The 19,039-nt window shown below is 42.9% G+C and overlaps 1 protein-coding gene across 1 annotated transcript in view; it reads right to left on the bottom strand.

Moving 5' to 3' along the window:
* The window catches only part of LOC132885477 (gamma-aminobutyric acid receptor subunit gamma-3), a 397,526-nt gene extending 378,690 nt beyond the window's left edge, over positions 1–18,836 (bottom strand). Inside the window, exon 1 of the mRNA XM_060920179.1 lies at positions 18,743–18,836. Coding sequence (XP_060776162.1) covers positions 18,743–18,836 — 94 coding nt within the window. The remainder of the gene's footprint in view (positions 1–18,742) is intronic.
* Positions 18,837–19,039: the final 203 nt, after the last annotated feature.

Below are 19,039 nucleotides of genomic sequence, written 5' to 3'. Positions count from 1 at the left end.
AGGCATTGTGGGATACATATTTGAAACAGGACAGAAAAATGGAAGATGTGAGTGTGCGAATGAAACGTGAAAGACCGACTACAGTAACAGAAAACGAGAAGAAAAGACGTTATATATCATCACAATGACCACGTTTCAGAGTGAACTACATTTCTCTGATTTAATGAAATCAAAATGCCATCTCACTTTAATGAACTCATTCTAATACATTATTGTTTCTATACATAGTTTTCACTGACGTCACGGCATTCCGGGGAACGCCCTCCAGCCGCCATCTTGTGGGGCAAACAGAACGGACCATCGCCATTACCGGCTATGTTATCTCAGACGAATTTATGAAGTTATATAGTCAGTTTTCTAAAATAAAGATCAATGTCGGCAAAATCAAGCAAACAGAAGTATATAGATACATTAGACGACATCTCACGACAACGGTATGCAGCCAAACTGGCCTTGATTGGGGGAATTGACCGCTACGAAGTGGACAAAGATGCATTTTCAAGTGACTATGCAGGGCTGCCATCCATATCGTACCCTGATATTGTGAACTATTTCGTGAATAATAAAAGTGCCTACACACTTGACGACCTCAAAGCATGCAAGTCGCTGGAGTCATACAATTATTTTGTCTGTGGCTGGGTCCGTGAAGTCCACCATATAAAAACAAGTGACAGTCGTGTCCTAATTACAGCCAAGGTATGTAAACATTGGAATTTTAGAGCTCTCAACACTGCATATAAATATCAGGGATGCAAACAGCGCGCCTTTTGGTGGATGTTTTTAATCGGAAAGCTGCGCACATTTGCGCGAAGCTGCGCAAACGTGCGCAGCTTTCCGATTAACTGTTTTTATCTCATCCTTATACTTCCTATGTTTCATGGACTGTAACGGATTTGCTTATTTAGTAATTTTAATACAGAATTTACTTTGAAATTATAATCAGACACTCCAACGCCCCCCCTAAAAAAAAAAATCAGATCTGCGCGATTCAGCCGTGAAAAAGGCGGCATCCGCCAAAAACAAACTTAAACACAATTGATTGTTTATTTAAACAACTTACCACTTATAAAATGATCGGAGCAGACTTTGCTGTGTTTGGAAGGCTGATAATCCTTGCGGTTGATTCTCGCAAGCCATAGATTTCTCCTTTGTATGCTGAGTTTCTTTGTTTGCTCGCCTTCGTGCTCCCGTACAGTGGGAATTCCATAAAAGCTCCGCTTGACGTCATCATCTGACCTATTACGACAGCCGTGAATACAACAGATGTGCTAGCTTTAAATAGCCTGCTTGGGTTCTTTTGAAGACTTTGTACTCGTGCGTTACAATGTGTGCTCAGTCACCCGTACGGTAAGCTTGACCCGCAAGATGGCCGCCACTAGGGAATCCCCGACTACTCTGTGACGTCATGTGAAAACTATCTATAGTAACAAGTCATTCAGCGGATGCAACATTCATTCATTCATTCATTCATTATCTGTAGCCGCTTTATCCTTCTACAGGGTCGCAGGCAAGCTGGAGCCTATCCCAGCTGACTACGGGCGAAAGGCGGGGTACACCCTGGACAAGTCGCCAGGTCATCACAGGGCTGACACATAGACACAGACAACCATTCACACTCACATTCACACCTACGCTCAATTTAGAGTCACCAGTTAACCTAACCTGCATGTCTTTGGACTGTGGGGGAAACCGGAGCACCCGGAGGAAACCCATGCGGACACGGGGAGAACATGCAAACTCCACACAGAAAGGCTCTCGCCGGCCCCGGGGCTCGAACCCAGGACCTTCTTGCTGTGAGGCGACAGCGCTAACCACTACACCACCGTGCCGCCCGCGGATGCAACATATTTTGATATTTTGATGAGATGCTTATTTCATATTTCTGTGAGGAGTCTCCAGTGTCAGAGGTGAAGCTGGAGCTTTGTTTCCTGAGTTTATGCTTCTTTACCGTTTCTTGCTGACATCACATGCTGGTTTTTTTTTTTTTTTTGACTCGTTAACTTTCTAAGGCTGGTGAGTGAACGACCAGAGCATTTTTTAAGGATTTTCCACTAGGAGACCAACTGGTCTGGGCAATACAATCACGGGCCCCAGAGTCCATGCGGCTGCACCGCTGCGGCATATTCTGTGATGCAAATTGCCGCATTACGAATCCTCGTTTCAGCCAGCATAATATCAACATAGTTAATGCAGTGCCAAGTTTTCCTTGTTAAATGTATACTTACATGGCACTTGGTTAATTAACTGCAACTGATTGAACCAAATGATAAGACATAACTTGGTTTAAAATTTGGTCTCCCGGTGAAGCTGGTTTGGCATTGACTAGGAGACCAAATCTGGCCACTGGGAGACCATTTGGTCTCCCAGTAACTATGTTAAAAAATGCTCTGTGAACGACTGTTTACCGACTTGGTTCCTGAACGTTCCACAACATTAAATGAAACTATAACTGGATAAAAATATATCATGTTTCATTCTTTAATCAACAAAAACAGTGTAATTGTTGGGAAATTTTTCTTTGGTGTAAGAAAATAATAGAACACTTCAGCTCGTGCTGTTAGAGGAAAATAATCAGCATCAGGGTGCTAACTGTAAATAACTGACTATTTTACTCTCGAAAGAACCGAGCTTCCCGTCATGTTTCAGAGTTTTACCCAAAGTTTGATGGTTTGTTTTTCTTAAGGTCAAAATTCTAATTAATTCCAACCACAAGTGAAGTGATTTTCTTCAAAGCAGCAGCACACACATACGGCTCTAACGCATCCTGACAATTTCCCCAACTTTCAGAGCTAATTAAAGCTCATTGACAGCTCGGTTCGCTTATAACCATAACGCTTGGCTCATGGTACACATTTAATAAATACAGTATAATACACTCAGCCGGCTGTCCTTCAGTCAGCAAAGCCTGCGAGAGTGGAGAGTAAAACAAACATGGCGGAACACTGGGAGATTTCTGTCATGGTTGCAGAAATAATTAAAAAATAAAAATAAGTTTAGCATGAGCTGGGAGTGTGTGTGTGTGTGTGTGTGTGTGTAAAAGATTATTAAATACACTAAGTAACTTTAAAAACGCACATTGATAAAACTTGCTGAATTCGTGCTGAGTTTATCTCAAGAAGAAAAGAAATATATCACAATGGAAAAATAACTTCGTTCCGCCCGAATAAGTTCCAAATCTGTGCTCAAATCAGAATTTAAGGGAGTTGTACTCAATAACGTACAATGTGACTCGGGTAGTCAATGACATGGACAGGCTTTCATTTTCAAACAAATTTTGCATACACTGTACACACACAATCTTGCCTATAAATCCCCGGGGGAAATGATGGGAAAATTGTCATTATTGAAGATGCCACGCCTAAGCCAAAATCAACGTGAACAGGCCATCAGGATGTTGCGTGCCGGAAGTACACAGACAGAGGTCGCCCGGCACTTCGGTGTTCATCATTCGACCATTTCCCGTTTGAGTCAGCGTTACAGACAGACAGGGAGCACCGGGGATCGTCCACGCCCTGGTCAGCCTCGAGTCACGACACCAGTTCAGGATCAGCACATCAGGCTAGCTCACCTCCGTGACAGATTCCTGACACCCTCAGTCACTGCTACTGAGACCCCTGGACGACACAGACCCAGAATCTCCAGCATGACGGTCCGAACATGGACCAACTGTCACTTTGAATTTTTTTTATTGTGAATTAATTCTTGAGTTTGACAATAAATGTCCTTTATCGATGTTTCAAGATGTGTGTGCATTACATACAATATCATAAATTTCAAATATACGCATGGATCTAAAGTGATATCGTGTTGAATTCCATTGTGCGTTTTTAAAGTTACTTAGTATATATATAGATTAGTATAGTATAGTAATAGTAATATAGTATTGTACTTCTTCCCACTCCTTTTTCGAACAGTGTGCGGTGTTTTGTAATGTCTTAGCTCTTTATGTTATTTTATTTTTTTTGTCAATTTCTTGTTTTCTTTCTTTTGTATGTATAAATAGTTACATACTTTTTTATACATGTTCGAAATAAAAATAAATTCAATTATATATATATATATATTTAATAATTTAGATTATAGGATACTGTATGTATATATATAATATAGGATACTGTATAGATGTAAGCGCTTTATCAACCCACGAATAAGAAAAAATAAATCTCACAATTTAATAAATTAAGAATTTTTTCAGTTATTTTATTTCAACACCAATGCAAAATATAAACTTTTGAAGTCTCATCTCATCTCATTATCTGTAGCTGCTTTATCCTGTTCTACAGGGTCGCAGGCAAGCTGGAGCCTATCCCAGCTGACTACGGGCGAAAGGCGGGGTACACCCTGGACAAGTCGCCAGGTCATCACAGGGCTGACACATAGACACAGACAACCATTCACACTCACATTCACACCTACAGTCAATTTAGAGTCACCAGTTAACCTAACCTGCATGTCTTTGGACTGTGGGGGAAACCGGAGCACCCGGAGGAAACCCACGCGGACACGGGGAGAACATGCAAACTCCGCACAGAAAGGCCCTCGCCGGCCCCGGGGCTCGAACCCGGACCTTCTTGCTGTGAGGCGACAGCGCTAACCACTACACCACCGTGCCGCCCATCTCTTTTGACTAGGGAAATTTCAGTCATAAACCTGTGTGAAAATGAATGAATTAATTAATTAACTGCCTTTATTGTCACTGTAAATGTATACAGTGAAATTAAAATTGCCACTCTATGGTGCAAACATAGAAACACAGGACTTTGAAGACAAGGAACAAAATCAAGGATCTGCTTTGAGTCCTTTCTTGTTTGCCATAGTGATGGATAGCTTGACAGACGAAGTGAGGCAAGAGTCACCATGGAACATGATGTTTGCGGATGATATTGTGATATGTGATGAAAGTAGAAAGGAGGTTGAGTTGGGTTTGGAGAGATGGAGGGATGCATTGGAACGAAGAGGAATGAAGGTGAGCAGGAGCAAAACAGAATACATGTGCATCAATGAGAATGGGGATGAGAGTGTAGAGAAGATGCAAGGAGCAGACGTAAAGAACGTTAGTGAAGTCAAGTACCTGGGGTCAACTGTGCAGGAAAATGGGGGCTGCGATAGTGAGGTGAGAAAGAGAGTGCAGGCAGGGTGGAGCAGTTGGAGAAGGATTTCGGGAGTCATTTGTGATAGGAAAGTCCCAGCAGAAGTGAAAGGTAAGATGTATAAGACAGTAGTGAGACCAGCTGTGATGTATGGATTGGAGACCGTACCCTTAACGAAGAGACAGGAGGCAAAGTTGGAGGTGGCGGAGTTGAGGATGTTAAGGTTTGCGATGGGAGGTTGGACAGGATAAGGAACGAGCACATCAGAGGGACAGCACATGTGGAGAGCTTGGGAATGAAGCTAAGAGAGATGAGACTGAGATGGTACGGGCACATCCTGAGAAGAGATGCAGAGCATGTTGGAAGGAGAATGCTGAGGATGGAGCTGCCAGGCAAACGGAAACGAGGAAGGCCAAAGAGGAGATACATGGATGTGGTGAGAGAGGACATGAAAGTGGCAGGTGTGGTAGAGAAGGATGCAGAAGACAGGGAGCAATGGAGACGAAAGATCCGCTGATCAGGAGCAGCCAGAAGAAGAAGAATAAATGACTCCTGTTGTAATTGACTTAGATTGTTAAATGACTCACAAAGTGATTCACTTACATTAATAGATGACTCATAGAATGATTCATTTACATTAATAAATGACTTCAGATGATTCACTTACATTAATAAATGACTCCTGTTGTATTTGACTTACATGATTAAATGACTCATGAGTGATTCACTTCCGTGAATAAATGACTCCTGTTGTAATCAGAAAGGTCAGAGGAGAATGACTAGAGCTGACAGGAACGCAAGAGTCACTCAAATAATCACTCTGTACACCTGAGCGGAGCAGAAAACCATCTCAGAGCTGAAGCATTGACGTGGATGAAGATGCGTGAAGAAGCAAGAACAGGAATCTGATGCTTCAGTGGATACAAAAATCCAGCTGATCAGTGAGCAGGTGCACAGGCGATCCTCAGGAATAGACAATAATACGTCAAGTGCGTACGCGACTTTTAGCGCTGACCCCTGAACGACCTCACGTGTGTTAATGTGTCTCAGGAAATGAACGTATCTCACCAGTTTCTCTTCATGCTCTCTAGAAGCCTGGATTTGATTTGCGTTAACTGCATGGCAGATGCATTTCTCCCTGAAAGCAAACTGTATGCTTAAAATGTAATTAATGTCAATTGTGAGCGTGGATAAATTTGATGGAATAGCAGTAAACCAGCGGCGCTGTGTACGCTGTAGATTTAGGTGAACGAGGGGATATGAGCCATTTTTTTGTCCATCTGTGACCCACGACTCGGAGGACCCGGGGCCTCGACATATTCAGATCAGCTTTGTTTGTTTATTAGTCTCTTTCTGTCTCTCTTTTTTTTTCTCGTGCATTAACCCTCAGTCTGCTCAGCTGCTCTGAGCCTAATGCACCTCTCATTACTGACTTTCAGCTGTTAGAATCAAACGAGCGTCTTCAGCATTCATTTGTGGCGCTGTTTGTTGTTGCTCAGTGCGCATTGGAGCTAAGTGCACACGCTAACAGGCTGGCGTTTTAAAAGATTTGTTGTTTTTTTATTTCATGGCTGCTGCTCTCGCAATATTGCGCTGGAGGTAATAAAAACAGGCGCGTGACCGGCGTCGTTAATCAGGCGTCTGGGAGAAACGGTTTTGCCAAGGTAATGGAGAGTAATTTCGGCTCACTTTGAAAGTTTTGTGGAAAATTTAGTGGACATATGGTGTCAGATATGGAACAGAAGCTCGATTGAATGCTGATTAAACCCAGTGAGACGTGTCGGAAAATGTCCCAAATACAAAATGTAAGGAATAAAACACTGTGCGTGTCACGATGTGATAACAAAATAATCAACAATAACAGGATTACTGTTATACAAGAGCGTATTAGGGGCATTGTACCGGTAGAAGAAGAAAAAAAATACAGAGCTGACGGAGGAGTAAAGTTCCGAGAATAAAACTCAAAATATCCGAGATTAAAGTCGTAAATTTATGAGAAAAAAGCAACAAAACAAAACCAGATATTCTCAGAGATTATAAAGGCATCAATGTGCAGGAACAAAACTCATAAATTCCGAGATTAAAAAGTGACAAATGCACAAGAAAAATATCTCCGAAAACATCAGGTATTTCCCAGCTTCCTGGCTGCAGTGCATTCTGGGAAATGCAGGTGAAAATCTCTTCGCACTTTATTCATTTATTTTGTACCATCAAAGAGGAAGCACCGTATTTCCTTTAACTCTCGACTCATCTGTGTGATGTCTGTCGTGTGATGACCTTAATCTGATTTTGCAAAGTGAAGTGATCTGATTCAGTGACCAAAAAAAATAAAAATACCCCCGCACACATCGATTTTTTCATAAATTTGTGTCTTTATGATTTTTTTTCCTCACAAATTCATGACTTTTTAATTATATTGGACGAACTACTTCCGGTAAAATCGTGCAGTTTGATTGGTTCCTTGGCTGGCAGAATTTTCCCGTAATTTTCCCGTGGGCGATTACAGACTTTCTTTCCAAGGCGCCGGCTTTCAATGTTGCAAAAAACAAAACAAAAAAATTGGAAATCAAAATGGAATAAAAAAAGCCAAAAGACAAACAAGAGTCATTCAAACAAGAGTTATTTGAGAAATGAGCGACGAAGAGCGTTCAGAAACCGCTAACCACTAACAGAAATTCGGTTTTGAAACCGTGAGGCGTTTATTCTGCACGCGTGACTCAACTACGTTACAAATATGACATGACTAAAAGCAGTGCCACGCCTCATTATAATGAAAGTCTATTTTAACCTTAGAGAGACGAGAGAGAGAGAGAGATGGGGAGAGAGAGAGAGAGGAAGAGAGATGAGAGAGGGGTAGAGAGAGAGATGGGGAAAGACAGAGGGGGAGACAGATAAGAGAGAGAGAAAGAGAGAGAGATGGGGTAGAGAGAGGGGTAGAGAGAGATGGCGGAGAGACAAGAGAGAGAGATGAGAGATAGTGAGGGGGTAGAGAGACGAGAGGGGTAGAGAGAGAGAGAGAGAGAGAGAGAGAGAGAGATGGAGAGAGAGGGGGAAAGAGGGATGAGAGAGAGAGAGAGAATGATGGGGAGGGGGTGGGGGAAGGGGGTAGAGAGACGAGAGAGAGAGTGTGAGAGAGAGGGGGAGGGGTAGAGAGAAGAGAGAGAGAGATGGGGAGAGAGAGGGGGATAGAGGGATGAGAAAGAGAGAGAGATGGGGTGGGGGACGGGGTAGAGAGATGAGAGAGAGTGTGAGATAGAGAGAGAGGGGGTAGAGAGAGTGAAATAGAGAGAGAGGGGGTAGAGAGAGTGAAATAGAGAGAGAGGGGGTAGAGAGACGAAAGAGAGTGTGAGATAGAGAGAGAGGGGGTAGAGAGACGAGAGAGTGAGAGAGAGGGGGAGGGGGGAGAGAGAGTGAGATAGAGAGAGAGGGGGTAGAGAGACGAGAGAGTGAGAGAGAGGGGGAGGGGTAGAGAGAGTGAGATAGAGAGAGAGTGGGTAGAGAGACGAGAGAGAGTGTGAGATAGAGAGAGAGGGGGTAGAGAGAGAGAGAGTGTGAGATAGAGAGAGAGGGGGTAGAGAGACGAGAGAGAGTGTGAGATAGAGAGAGAGGGGGTAGAGAGACGAGAGAGAGAGTGAGATAGAGAGAGAGGGGGTAGAGAGAGAGAGTGTGAGATAGAGAGAGAGGGGGTAGAGAGACGAGAGAGAGAGTGAGAGAGAGGGGAGGGGGAGAGAGAGGGGGGGGAGGGGGTAGAGAGAGAGAGAGAGAGAGAGGGAGGGGTAGAGAGAGAGTGTGAGATAGAGAGAGAGGGGTAGAGAGACAAGAGAGAGAGTGAGAGAGAGGGGGAGGGGGAGAGAGAGAGAGTGTGAGATAGAGAGAGAGAGGGGGTAGAGAGATGAGAGAGAGAGATGGGGAGAGAGAGGGGGATAGAGGGATGAGAAAGAGAGAGAGATGGGGTGGGGGACGGGGTAGAGAGATGAGAGAGAGTGTGAGATAGAGAGAGAGGGGGTAGAGAGAGTGAAATAGAGAGAGAGGGGGTAGAGAGACGAGAGAGTGAGAGAGAGGGGGAGGGGGTAGAGAGAGTGAGATAGAGAGAGAGAGGGGGTAGAGAGACAAGAGAGTGAGAGAGAGGGGGAGGGGGTAGAGAGAGTGAGATATAGAGAGAGAGGGGGTAGAGAGACGAGAGAGAGAGTGAGATAGAGAGGGGGTAGAGAGAGAGAGAGTGTGAGATAGAGAGAGAGGGGGTAGAGAGACGAGAGAGAGAGTGAGAGAGAGGGGAGGGGGGAGAGAGAGAGAGGGGAGGGGGTAGAGAGAGGGGGAGGGGGTAGAGAGAGAGAGGGGGGGAGGGGGTAGAGAGAGAGTGTGAGATAGAGAGAGAGGGGTAGAGAGACGAGAGAGTGAGAGAGAGGGGGAGGGGGGGAGAGAGAGAGAGAGAGAGGGGAGGGGGGAGAGAGAGAGAGTGTGAGATAGAGAGAGAGAGGGGTAGAGAGATGAGAGAGAGAGTGAGAGAGAGGGGGAGGGGGTAGACAGAGAGAGAGAGTGAGAGAGAGGGGGAGGGGGGGGAGAGAGAGAGAGAGAGAGAGAGAGGGGAGGGGGGAGAGAGAGAGAGAGAGAGAGAGAGAGAGAGAGAGAGAGAACCCAGTTGTATGGAGTTGATTAGAAAGCCTTGTGTTTCCCCACAGTGTACTCGAGTAGACGACTCAGGATCATCGAAGGAACTGAAACTTGTTCATGTTGAAGGATCTCAGCTCCTTCCTGGATGTTTTTTGAGAACAGAAACAGTTCTGCTGATGTTAAAATTAATTCGGAGTAAAATTCAGAATTTCTGCTTCATTTGAACTTCACTAAAGGAACCAAAGAAGCTGAACGACGTCTTCATCAAATTATTTCATTTGTTGTTTTGGTGTAAAAAGTTAAACAGACCTTTACCAAGTGTGTGTAGAAATCAAGTGATTAGATCATTAATAATAATAATAATAATAATAATAATAATAATAATAATAATAATAATAATAATAATAATAATAAATGAATCAATTAAAAATCAGCTCAATTATTTATTTCCCTTCTGTCACTGTGGTATGGGTGTTGGTTTGAGTCAGATGGACTGGTTTGAGTGTTTCAGAAGCTGCTGATCTCCTGGGGTTTTCACACACAACAGTCTCTAGAGTTTACACAGAATGGTGCAGAAAACAAAAAACACTGAGTGAGTGAGCGACAGTTCTGTGGGTGGAAACAAACGCCTTGTTGATAAAAAAGGGTCGGAGGAAAATTGGAAGGATATAGTAACTCATATAATCACTCTTTACAACCGTGGTGAGCAGAAAAGCATCTCAGCATGCGACAGAACACAGAAGAACACATCGGGTTCCACTCCTGCAGCCAAGAACAGGGAGCTTAGGCTACGTTCACACTGCAGGCTGAAGTGACTCAAATCCGATCTTTTCGCCCATATGTGACCTGTATCCGATCTTTTATTGACAATATGAACGACACAGATCCGATTTTTTCAAATCCGACCCAGGCCGTTTGGATATGTGGTGCTAATTCCGATCCCTATCCGCTCTTTTCATATGCGACTTCAGTCTGAACCGCCAGGTCGCATTCATCCGACTTACACGTCATCAACAAGCCACAAACGTCACTATTCTGCGCTGAAGTAGGCGGCGGGTCTCTCAAAAAAGTTACAACAACATGGCGCATAATCACGGGCGCAGATAGAGGGTGGGACGAGTCATATTTAAATTCACCTCGCTCGGTCCCCCCCACTTATAGGGAGGAAAAAACGTCTATGCTGTCTTTCTTTGCATAAGGCAAACCTCACGGAAAAATCAAAAGACTAATTACCATTCGGTTTATTGAGGTGCACAGCAGTGTATACAGAGTTGCAACAACTCACATAAAACAAAGACTGATATTCGGTTGGTTGAGCTGCGCAGACTGCACAGGTTGCGAGCTCGAGCTTGGTTGCTATGGTTACTAACAACAAGTTTGACAGGCATATCGGGGTTGGTTTGCTGGCAGCTTTGTCCCCCCCCCCCCCCCAGTTTTTTGTCCCCCCCAGTTCAAAAAACGTATCTGCGCCCCTGCGCATGACATCAATGCGAGGGATGCTTCGGGCTGTGAAGGTTCTGAATCTTCTGAATGGAAGGACGCAGAGGTTAGGGAGCTGATTTCCATTTGGGGGGATGCAGCTATTCAAGCTAGATTGGATGAGTCATACCGCAACCGGGCGGTTTTACTTCCGTAAACACTGACCATGCTCACTGCGTGCGACGTCGTCGTATCCTGCAATGCGCATGCCGAACACTTTTAGGTCGCTTTTCGTTCATACTGAGGATCACATACAAGTCGCATATATTTGTTAATGTGAACGACCTCACAAAAAAATCGGATTTCACAAAAAAATCGGAATTGAGCATTAAGCCTTGCAGTGTGAACGTAGCGTTACACTCAACCACGAGTTCCCTTTAAAGTGGCCGGTGAGTGTATAAAAAAATCTAATAAACAAAAACAAACAAATCACCCAAAACACACGGCGTGTTTGATTCAGAGTCTCACTTTATAACTTTATAAACACATTAAAATAACTGTTGATGTTGTGAGGATTTCTGGAAGGAGAAACCTGTTGGTGTAAAATCCCAGGAAGGAGTCTCCAGTGTCAGAGCTAAAGCTGGAACTGTGTGTAGTTTTCCCACATCTTCAGGACAGAAGAACAAAGCAAAAGCTAAAAAGCAAATTTTTCGTCTTGAGAACAAAAAAAGCAAAAAAAAAACTTTTCCACTATAAATTGATTTTTTAATAAGTGTGACGTACTGATTTAGTAATGAGTTAAATTTCTAATACGGAAACCTGCTATGATGGAAAACTAATCAACTTCCATGTGGCTCTGCTTCATCACACCACCGCGTCGTTGATTATGTTCCCAGAACAGCACCACAACCACGGAGTTTTATTCATGATGCACTGTTTTAGGTTTAGAGTGGTGGCATTTTAATTAAATGTAAGATGTTTGAGGTTTTATTTAAATTAAATACAACAAACGAGTCCTGAACTAAACCATCAGTGACCCAGAGCTTCTCGGACATCTTGGAGTTTTCCAGGTTCTCCTCTCCATCACGCTGAGAAACCAAACCCATGACTCATGACGTCTACAGAGTTATTCAACACACTTTAACTACGGCACCGTGAGGAATAAAAGTGCATGTGATAAAAGTGTGTTTAGCCTCTCTTCACAGGGGCTAAATCACTCCCCGCGTCTCCTCAAATTCCTAGAGGAATTCTCCAGCAAGGAATGCTAATTGCGAGGTCCTGTACAATCAAAACTCTCAGGCGGGTGGGGGAGGGGATTCACCACCGAGGCTGCACGCAGTGTGTTAGCGTGAGCATGTAGCCTACGGCAAATGATAGTGTCTTGGATTAGCGCTAATCCCATGTTTTGGAAAATCAAAAATGTTGTCTTAGGCCCCTCTGGGGTGTCACCAATCCACGTGCAAAGTATGAAGTATGTGCGTCCAGCCATGTCAATATACACAGGTGAACAGACAGACAGACCAAGAGACTTCCTTTAATAGTATAGATAGATAGATAGATAGATAGATAGATAGATAGATAGATAGATAGATAGATAGATAGATAGATACTCTCGAGTTCCGAATAATAGCGCAGTTGGGAATAAGAGTGTAGGGCGGCAAAATGGGCAAAAATTAATAAGAGTGTAGGGTGGAAATAAGCATGCAGGCCGGAAAATTCTCGAGTTTCGAATAATAGTGCAGTTGGGAATAAGAGTATAGGATGGCACATTAGGACAAATATAATAAGCGATAAGCACACTTGTAGTCTAGAAAATTATGCTGAACAGATCTTGGAGACCAAATATCAATTCAGTAAACAGACAAATCATATCATGGCTGTCAAAATTTCTTGTTCGTGTTCTTTTTATCTAAAACAAAAAGAATATCTGGATACTAGTACTTTTGCTTGAGAAACTCAAGTATGCAAATTGCTTCAATTTACCTTTATTTAAGGTCTTAAAACATCAAAATTCTAATTTAAAAATGTCAAAATTCTATTACAGAGGCAGAGGAAGACTTTATTGCACCATTTGAATCCAGCAGGTGAAAGAGCATGAACCGTTAAGTCTTCATCCGATTCTTCAACAATATCACAATTAGAATATGAAGGGATGATCAGCCAATAGATACAAACGCCTCTTAATTCCAATTAATACAATATGACTTAAGGAAAAAGGCTATATCTTAATGCTTTATTACTGTTGTTTACCACCGGCAGTGTTGTTGGTGCATCGGCGGTGCTTCGTTGTGTCTGCGCATGTGCGTAGTGAGTCGTCTGTGTTCAGGCGTTATTTTCGCTCATTCGTGACACGTGCTTGTATTGACAAATAGAATAAGCGTGCAGGCCCAAATAAGACCGTGCAGGCGGGAATTTTTCGCAAAAATAAATAGCCGTGCATGCACGGTTATTTGGAACTCGAGAGTAGATAGATAGATAGATAGATAGATAGATAGATAGATAGATAGATAGATAGATAGATAGATAGATAGATAGATAGATAGATATTACATGGTTGCGTGAAGATAAACTTTACCTTCGAGTTTTGAGCACATACAACCCCGATTCCAAAAAAGTTGGGACAAAGTACAAATTGTAAATAAAAACGGAATGCAATGATGTGGAAGTTTCAAAATTCCATATTTTATTCAGAATAGAACATAGATGACATATCAAATGTTTAAACTGAGAAAATGTATCATTTAAAGAGAAAAATGAGGTGATTTTTAAATTTCATGACAACAACACATCTCAAAAAAGTTGGGACAAGGCCATGTTTCCCACTGTGAGACATCCCCTTTTCTCTTTACAACAGTCTGTAAACGTCTGGGGACTGAGGAGACAAGTTGCTCAAGTTTAGGGATAGGAATGTTAACCCATTCTTGTCTAATGGAGGATTCTAGTTGCTCAACTGTCTTAGGTCTTTTTTGTCGTATCTTCCGTTTTATGATGCGCCAAATGTTTTCTGTGGGTGAAAGATCTGGACTGCAGGCTGGCCAGTTCAGTACCCGGACCCTTCTTCTACGCAGCCATGATGCTGTAATTGATGCAGTATGTGGTTTGGCATTGTCATGTTGGAAAACGCAAGGTCTTCCCTGAAAGAGACGTCGTCTGGATGGAGCATATGTTGCTCTAGAACCTGGATATACCTTTCAGCATTGATGGTGTCTTTCCAGATGTGTAAGCTGCCCATGCCACACGCACTAATGCAACCCCATACCATCAGAGATGCAGGCTTCTGAACTGAGCGCTGATAACAACTCGGGTCGTCCTTCTCCTCTTTAGTCCGAATGACACGGCGTCCCTGATTTCCATAAAGAACTTCAAATTTTGATTTGTCTGACCACAGAACAGTTTTCCACTTTGCCACAGTCCATTTTAAATGAGCCTTGGCCCAGAGAAGACGTCTGCGCTTCTGGATCATGTTTAGATACGGCTTCTTCTTTGAACTATAGAGTTTTAGCTGGCAACGGCGGATGACACGGTGAATTGTGTTCACAGATAATGTTCTCTGGAAATATTCCTGAGCCCATTTTGTGATTTCCAATACAGAAGCATGCCTGTATGTGATGCGGTGCCGTCTAAGGGCCCGAAGATCACGGGCACCCAGTATGGTTTTCCGGCCTTGACCCTTACGCACAGAGATTCTTCCAGATTCTCTGAATCTTTTGATGATATTATGCACTGTAGATGATGATATGTTCAAACTCTCAGCAATTTTACACTGTCGAACTCCTTTCTGATATTGCTCCACTATTTGTCGGTGCAGAATTAGGGGGATTGGTGATCCTCTTCCCATCTTTACTTCTGAGAGCCGCTGCCACTCCAAGATGCTCTTTTTATACCCAGTCATGTTAATGACCTATTGCCAATTGGCCTAATGAGTTGCAATTTGGTCCTCCAGCTGTTCCTTTTTTGTACCTTTAACTTTTCCAGCCTCTTATTGCCCCTGTCCCAACTTTTTTGAGATGTGTTGCTGTCATGAAATTTCAAATGAGCCAATATTTGGCATGAAATTTCAAAATGTCTCACTTTCGACATTTGATATGTTGTCTATGTTCTATTGTGAATACAATATCAGTTTTTGAGATTTGTAAATTATTGCATTCCGTTTTTATTTACAATTTGTACTTTGTCCCAACTTTTTTGGAATCGGGGTTGTATATCACGAGTGAGTGAAGCTTCACTTCATAAACTTCATATCTTGGCACCGCTGTGTAATGTTCTTTATATTATATGGACACCGACACACACACAAAAAAATACAAGTTAATGAAAAGAATGTTAATTTTTAACCGGTTTGCCATTTTGAAAACCGGGAAAACACTGGGAGTGAAGTCATCGGAGTGAAGTCATCATTCGCAAATATCAGGAATTATTATCCACACAGGACACGTTTTTTCCATGAAATAAAAATGTGTTCTATTCCCTTCTAGTGGATTTCATTCATTTGGTTTGATCGCATGCAATATTGTTAGCGTATCACTTATCCTACGTGTATTACGTCACTCTACCCAATGGAGAATGAGCGTTGAATATGGTTTACAATACTGCATGGTTGTCAAGACAACATGACGTCACACGTCGGAGACGTAAAATTTCCACACTAGCGAGCGACTGTGACAATTTGTAAACGAACATGGCTGCCAGGTTTGCTTCATTAAATACAGAAGATTTTGAGAGAGTTTTGGCTGCCAGGTTGTTTGTCTCCGTTGTGTGTAGCCGTCGATGTTGATTTTAAAAGTAACTCAGTAAATTCCACAGGGAAATGAATATTAAGTCTGAGTGAAAAATACTGGAGTGAGCGTGCAGCGTGGAAGAAGAGTCTGGAGACAGAAATCTTAGTTTCTCAGTTGTTAGCCTGTAATACTTGCTCTTGATAGACAGCACTGGCTTGACCACTTTTTTAGCATTCGCTAACACTACTGATGAACACTACACTGGCTGGAAGGTGACTTCACTGCCGTGAGTAAGCTCACGTTCACCTTCAAGAACTAATTATCAACTAATTATGTGACTTATGAAGTGAATTGGTTGGACCAGTTCTTATTCAGGGGTTTCATACGAAAGGGGGTGAATACATATGCACACTCCAGATTTCTGTTTTTTCATGTTAATTATTGTTTATGTCACAATAAATTAAAAAAAATGTTCACCTTGGGGCGGCACGGTGGTGTAGTGGTTTGCGCTGTCGCCTCACAGCAAGAAGGTCCGGGTTCGAGCCCCGTGGCCGGCGAGGGCCTTTCTGTGTGGAGTTTGCATGTTCTCCCCGTGTCCGCGTGGGTTTCCTCCGGGTGCTCCGGTTTCCCCCACAGTCCAAAGACATGCAGGTTAGGTTAACTGGTGACTCTAAATTGACCATAGGTGTGAATGTGAGTGTGAATGGTTGTCTGTGTCTATGTGTCAGCCCTGTGATGACCTGGCGACTTGTCCAGGGTGTACCCCGCCTTTCGCCCGTAGTCAGCTGGGATAGGCTCCAGCTTGCCTGCGATCCTGTACAGGATAAGCGGCTACGGATAATGGATGGATGGATGTTTACCTTTAAAGTGGCCGGCAAGTTGTGTAAATCAAATGGTGCTAACCCTCCAAAAATCCATTTTAATTCCAGTTTGTAATGAGACAAAACAGGACAAACACCAAGGGGGATGAATACTTTTGCAAGACACTGTTAATGGAACGTTCCATGATGGTCCTGATTGATGAAGACTGAGAAGGTTACTCGTTTCCATCTCCGTATCGGTATCAATGAGTACCGAAAAACACGTACTTGTACTCGTACTCGCTGTCCCTTTGGAAGAACTGTTCAGGTTCCATGTGGACGTTGATGAAACAAGGATACGGTTCAGACCTACAGTGCCACTGAGAGGACACTACGACTGTACGAAGGGTTCTTTAAGGGTTCCTGAAGGTTCTTTAATGGTTCTTAGCATCCAAAAGGAACCTGTTGCAGGGTTCAACTTACTGGATGTAGAAAGAAGCGAATAAGCCAAAAAGAGGTCCTTTTTTTGAATGAGTGAAGGAACCTTGAGTCAGAAACCCTGTAAGTATATTTTTATTATACTCCGTATATAATTTTGTCCTCATGAAGGAAAGAACTCTTATATAATGCTACCATATTTGCCCCAGATGCCCCAAGTGAAGCCTCCATACAGTAAACATTGAGCACCACCTGATGGAACGCCCAAGGCTCTGATCTTCACCATTTCCAAGAAGGAAACCATTTGAGGAAGTTGGTACTGTATTTTGTTCAGTAAAGCATCGCATATTGTCCACCATCTTGAAACCTGACTAACTAGCTTAGCGCTGTCTGCTATTTCAGTCATGCTAACTGACAATTCAAAGTGCTATCTAGATGATAAACATCATGATCATGACGTTAAATTGATGTTAAATTCTTCAGAGGTGGGACTGAGTACACACAAAGCGTGACCCGACATCCATCACCAGGAAGTGATAAAGCAATTTCAGCAACCACTCCAAACAACAAGTGAGATTTGCCCTGAGATTTATTCAATTCTCTTCAAACTAGCTTAAATGTGACCCCTCATGATCGTGATTGTTTCTACGGCTCGTGTGGCCCGACGTTTCTTCAGTTCTCAGCTCACAATTTGAACTCGTTCCTTTTTACTCTAAGGCACATAATAAAGGAAGATAAAGGCATTCCGAAGAAGAATAAAGCTTGAAAGGAAGTAGCAGCGATCGTTGGTGTATCTGATCAGTGTACGAAGCTAGTACAGTTAGCTCACGTTGCTAATCTGATCTGCAAATGAAGCTGGTATGAAGTTGAGGGCTTAAAATATGACTATAGAAAACAAACAGTGTAACGTTAACATCTCTGTAAAGTGATGCCGTGACAGGTCTGGCGCCCCTGCTGGCTAGCTGCAGTATAACATGTAGCTCCGCCCATCCCCATGTGTTTCAATGACAAATTAACCCTTTTTTTCAGTGTGACGTTTCTCATCTAATCTGTCTTTCCATCTACAGTGTCGAATTCGAACAGTTATGTTCATTTTTTCCTCCTGTTTTTAAAACATTATTTGATTACATTGTAAGAAGGCGTGGCTACAATCAGGAATGAAATGATTGACAGCCTTGGTGACGTGCTAGACCTTGGTATTTAGAGAAGGGGCGGGGCCTACCAAATGGCTAGCTGTACCTGACTTCGGCTGTCGTCTCCAGGTAGCAGTAGAAAGTCTACTGCACAGACTCTGGCTCCATTGGACGAAAGGAATTTTAGCTTCCTTCCTAAAGAACGAAAGACAATGAAGCCACGCCCTCCACATGTTCTAGTCATCGAATCAAAAGGTTTTCACGCTGATTAGCATGTTATTTAATCTGTGTTTTACTAGTTAGTGTTAAGATTTTTTTTCTGGACTAAAGAGAATGCTGGACACAAGAGTGACTTGTTAGCATGAACACGATGAGTGCTTTCAATAACATTTCAATAACAACTGACCCCGGTCTCCCCTACAACACTTCTGAGAAAGCAAATGGGGAACTATTCACCAGGAGCAGATACCAGGAAACCCTCTGAAAACAAGCCGTACCTTCAGAGAAAGCAAGATTTAGTGAAGTCCACTCACCTCCGATGTCAGGGCGGAGTTTCTTATCGTACTCCTTCAGGAGGTTGTTGAGGATCTGAGTGGCGTCCATCTCGTGCTTTTTCGGTGACAGCATCTGACTGACAGTCACATCATCGTACTCCTCGTCTTCAGATGCCATGGTTTCAGAACTACAGGAGACACCATGTCATATTATATACATTACATATATCATATACACATTATATTACACTGTATATCATAAAGCATTTCTGACAACTGGGCGTGGTCTAACCAGCAGCAAATACGACCTGGAGGGAAGTTAGGAATAAACCAGTG

Source organism: Neoarius graeffei, chromosome 4, assembly GCF_027579695.1.
Source record: "Neoarius graeffei isolate fNeoGra1 chromosome 4, fNeoGra1.pri, whole genome shotgun sequence".
Classification (NCBI taxonomy): Eukaryota; Metazoa; Chordata; class Actinopteri; order Siluriformes; family Ariidae; genus Neoarius; species Neoarius graeffei.
Note: the sequence above shows the minus strand (reverse complement) of the source record. Positions and strands in the feature narration are given on the sequence as shown.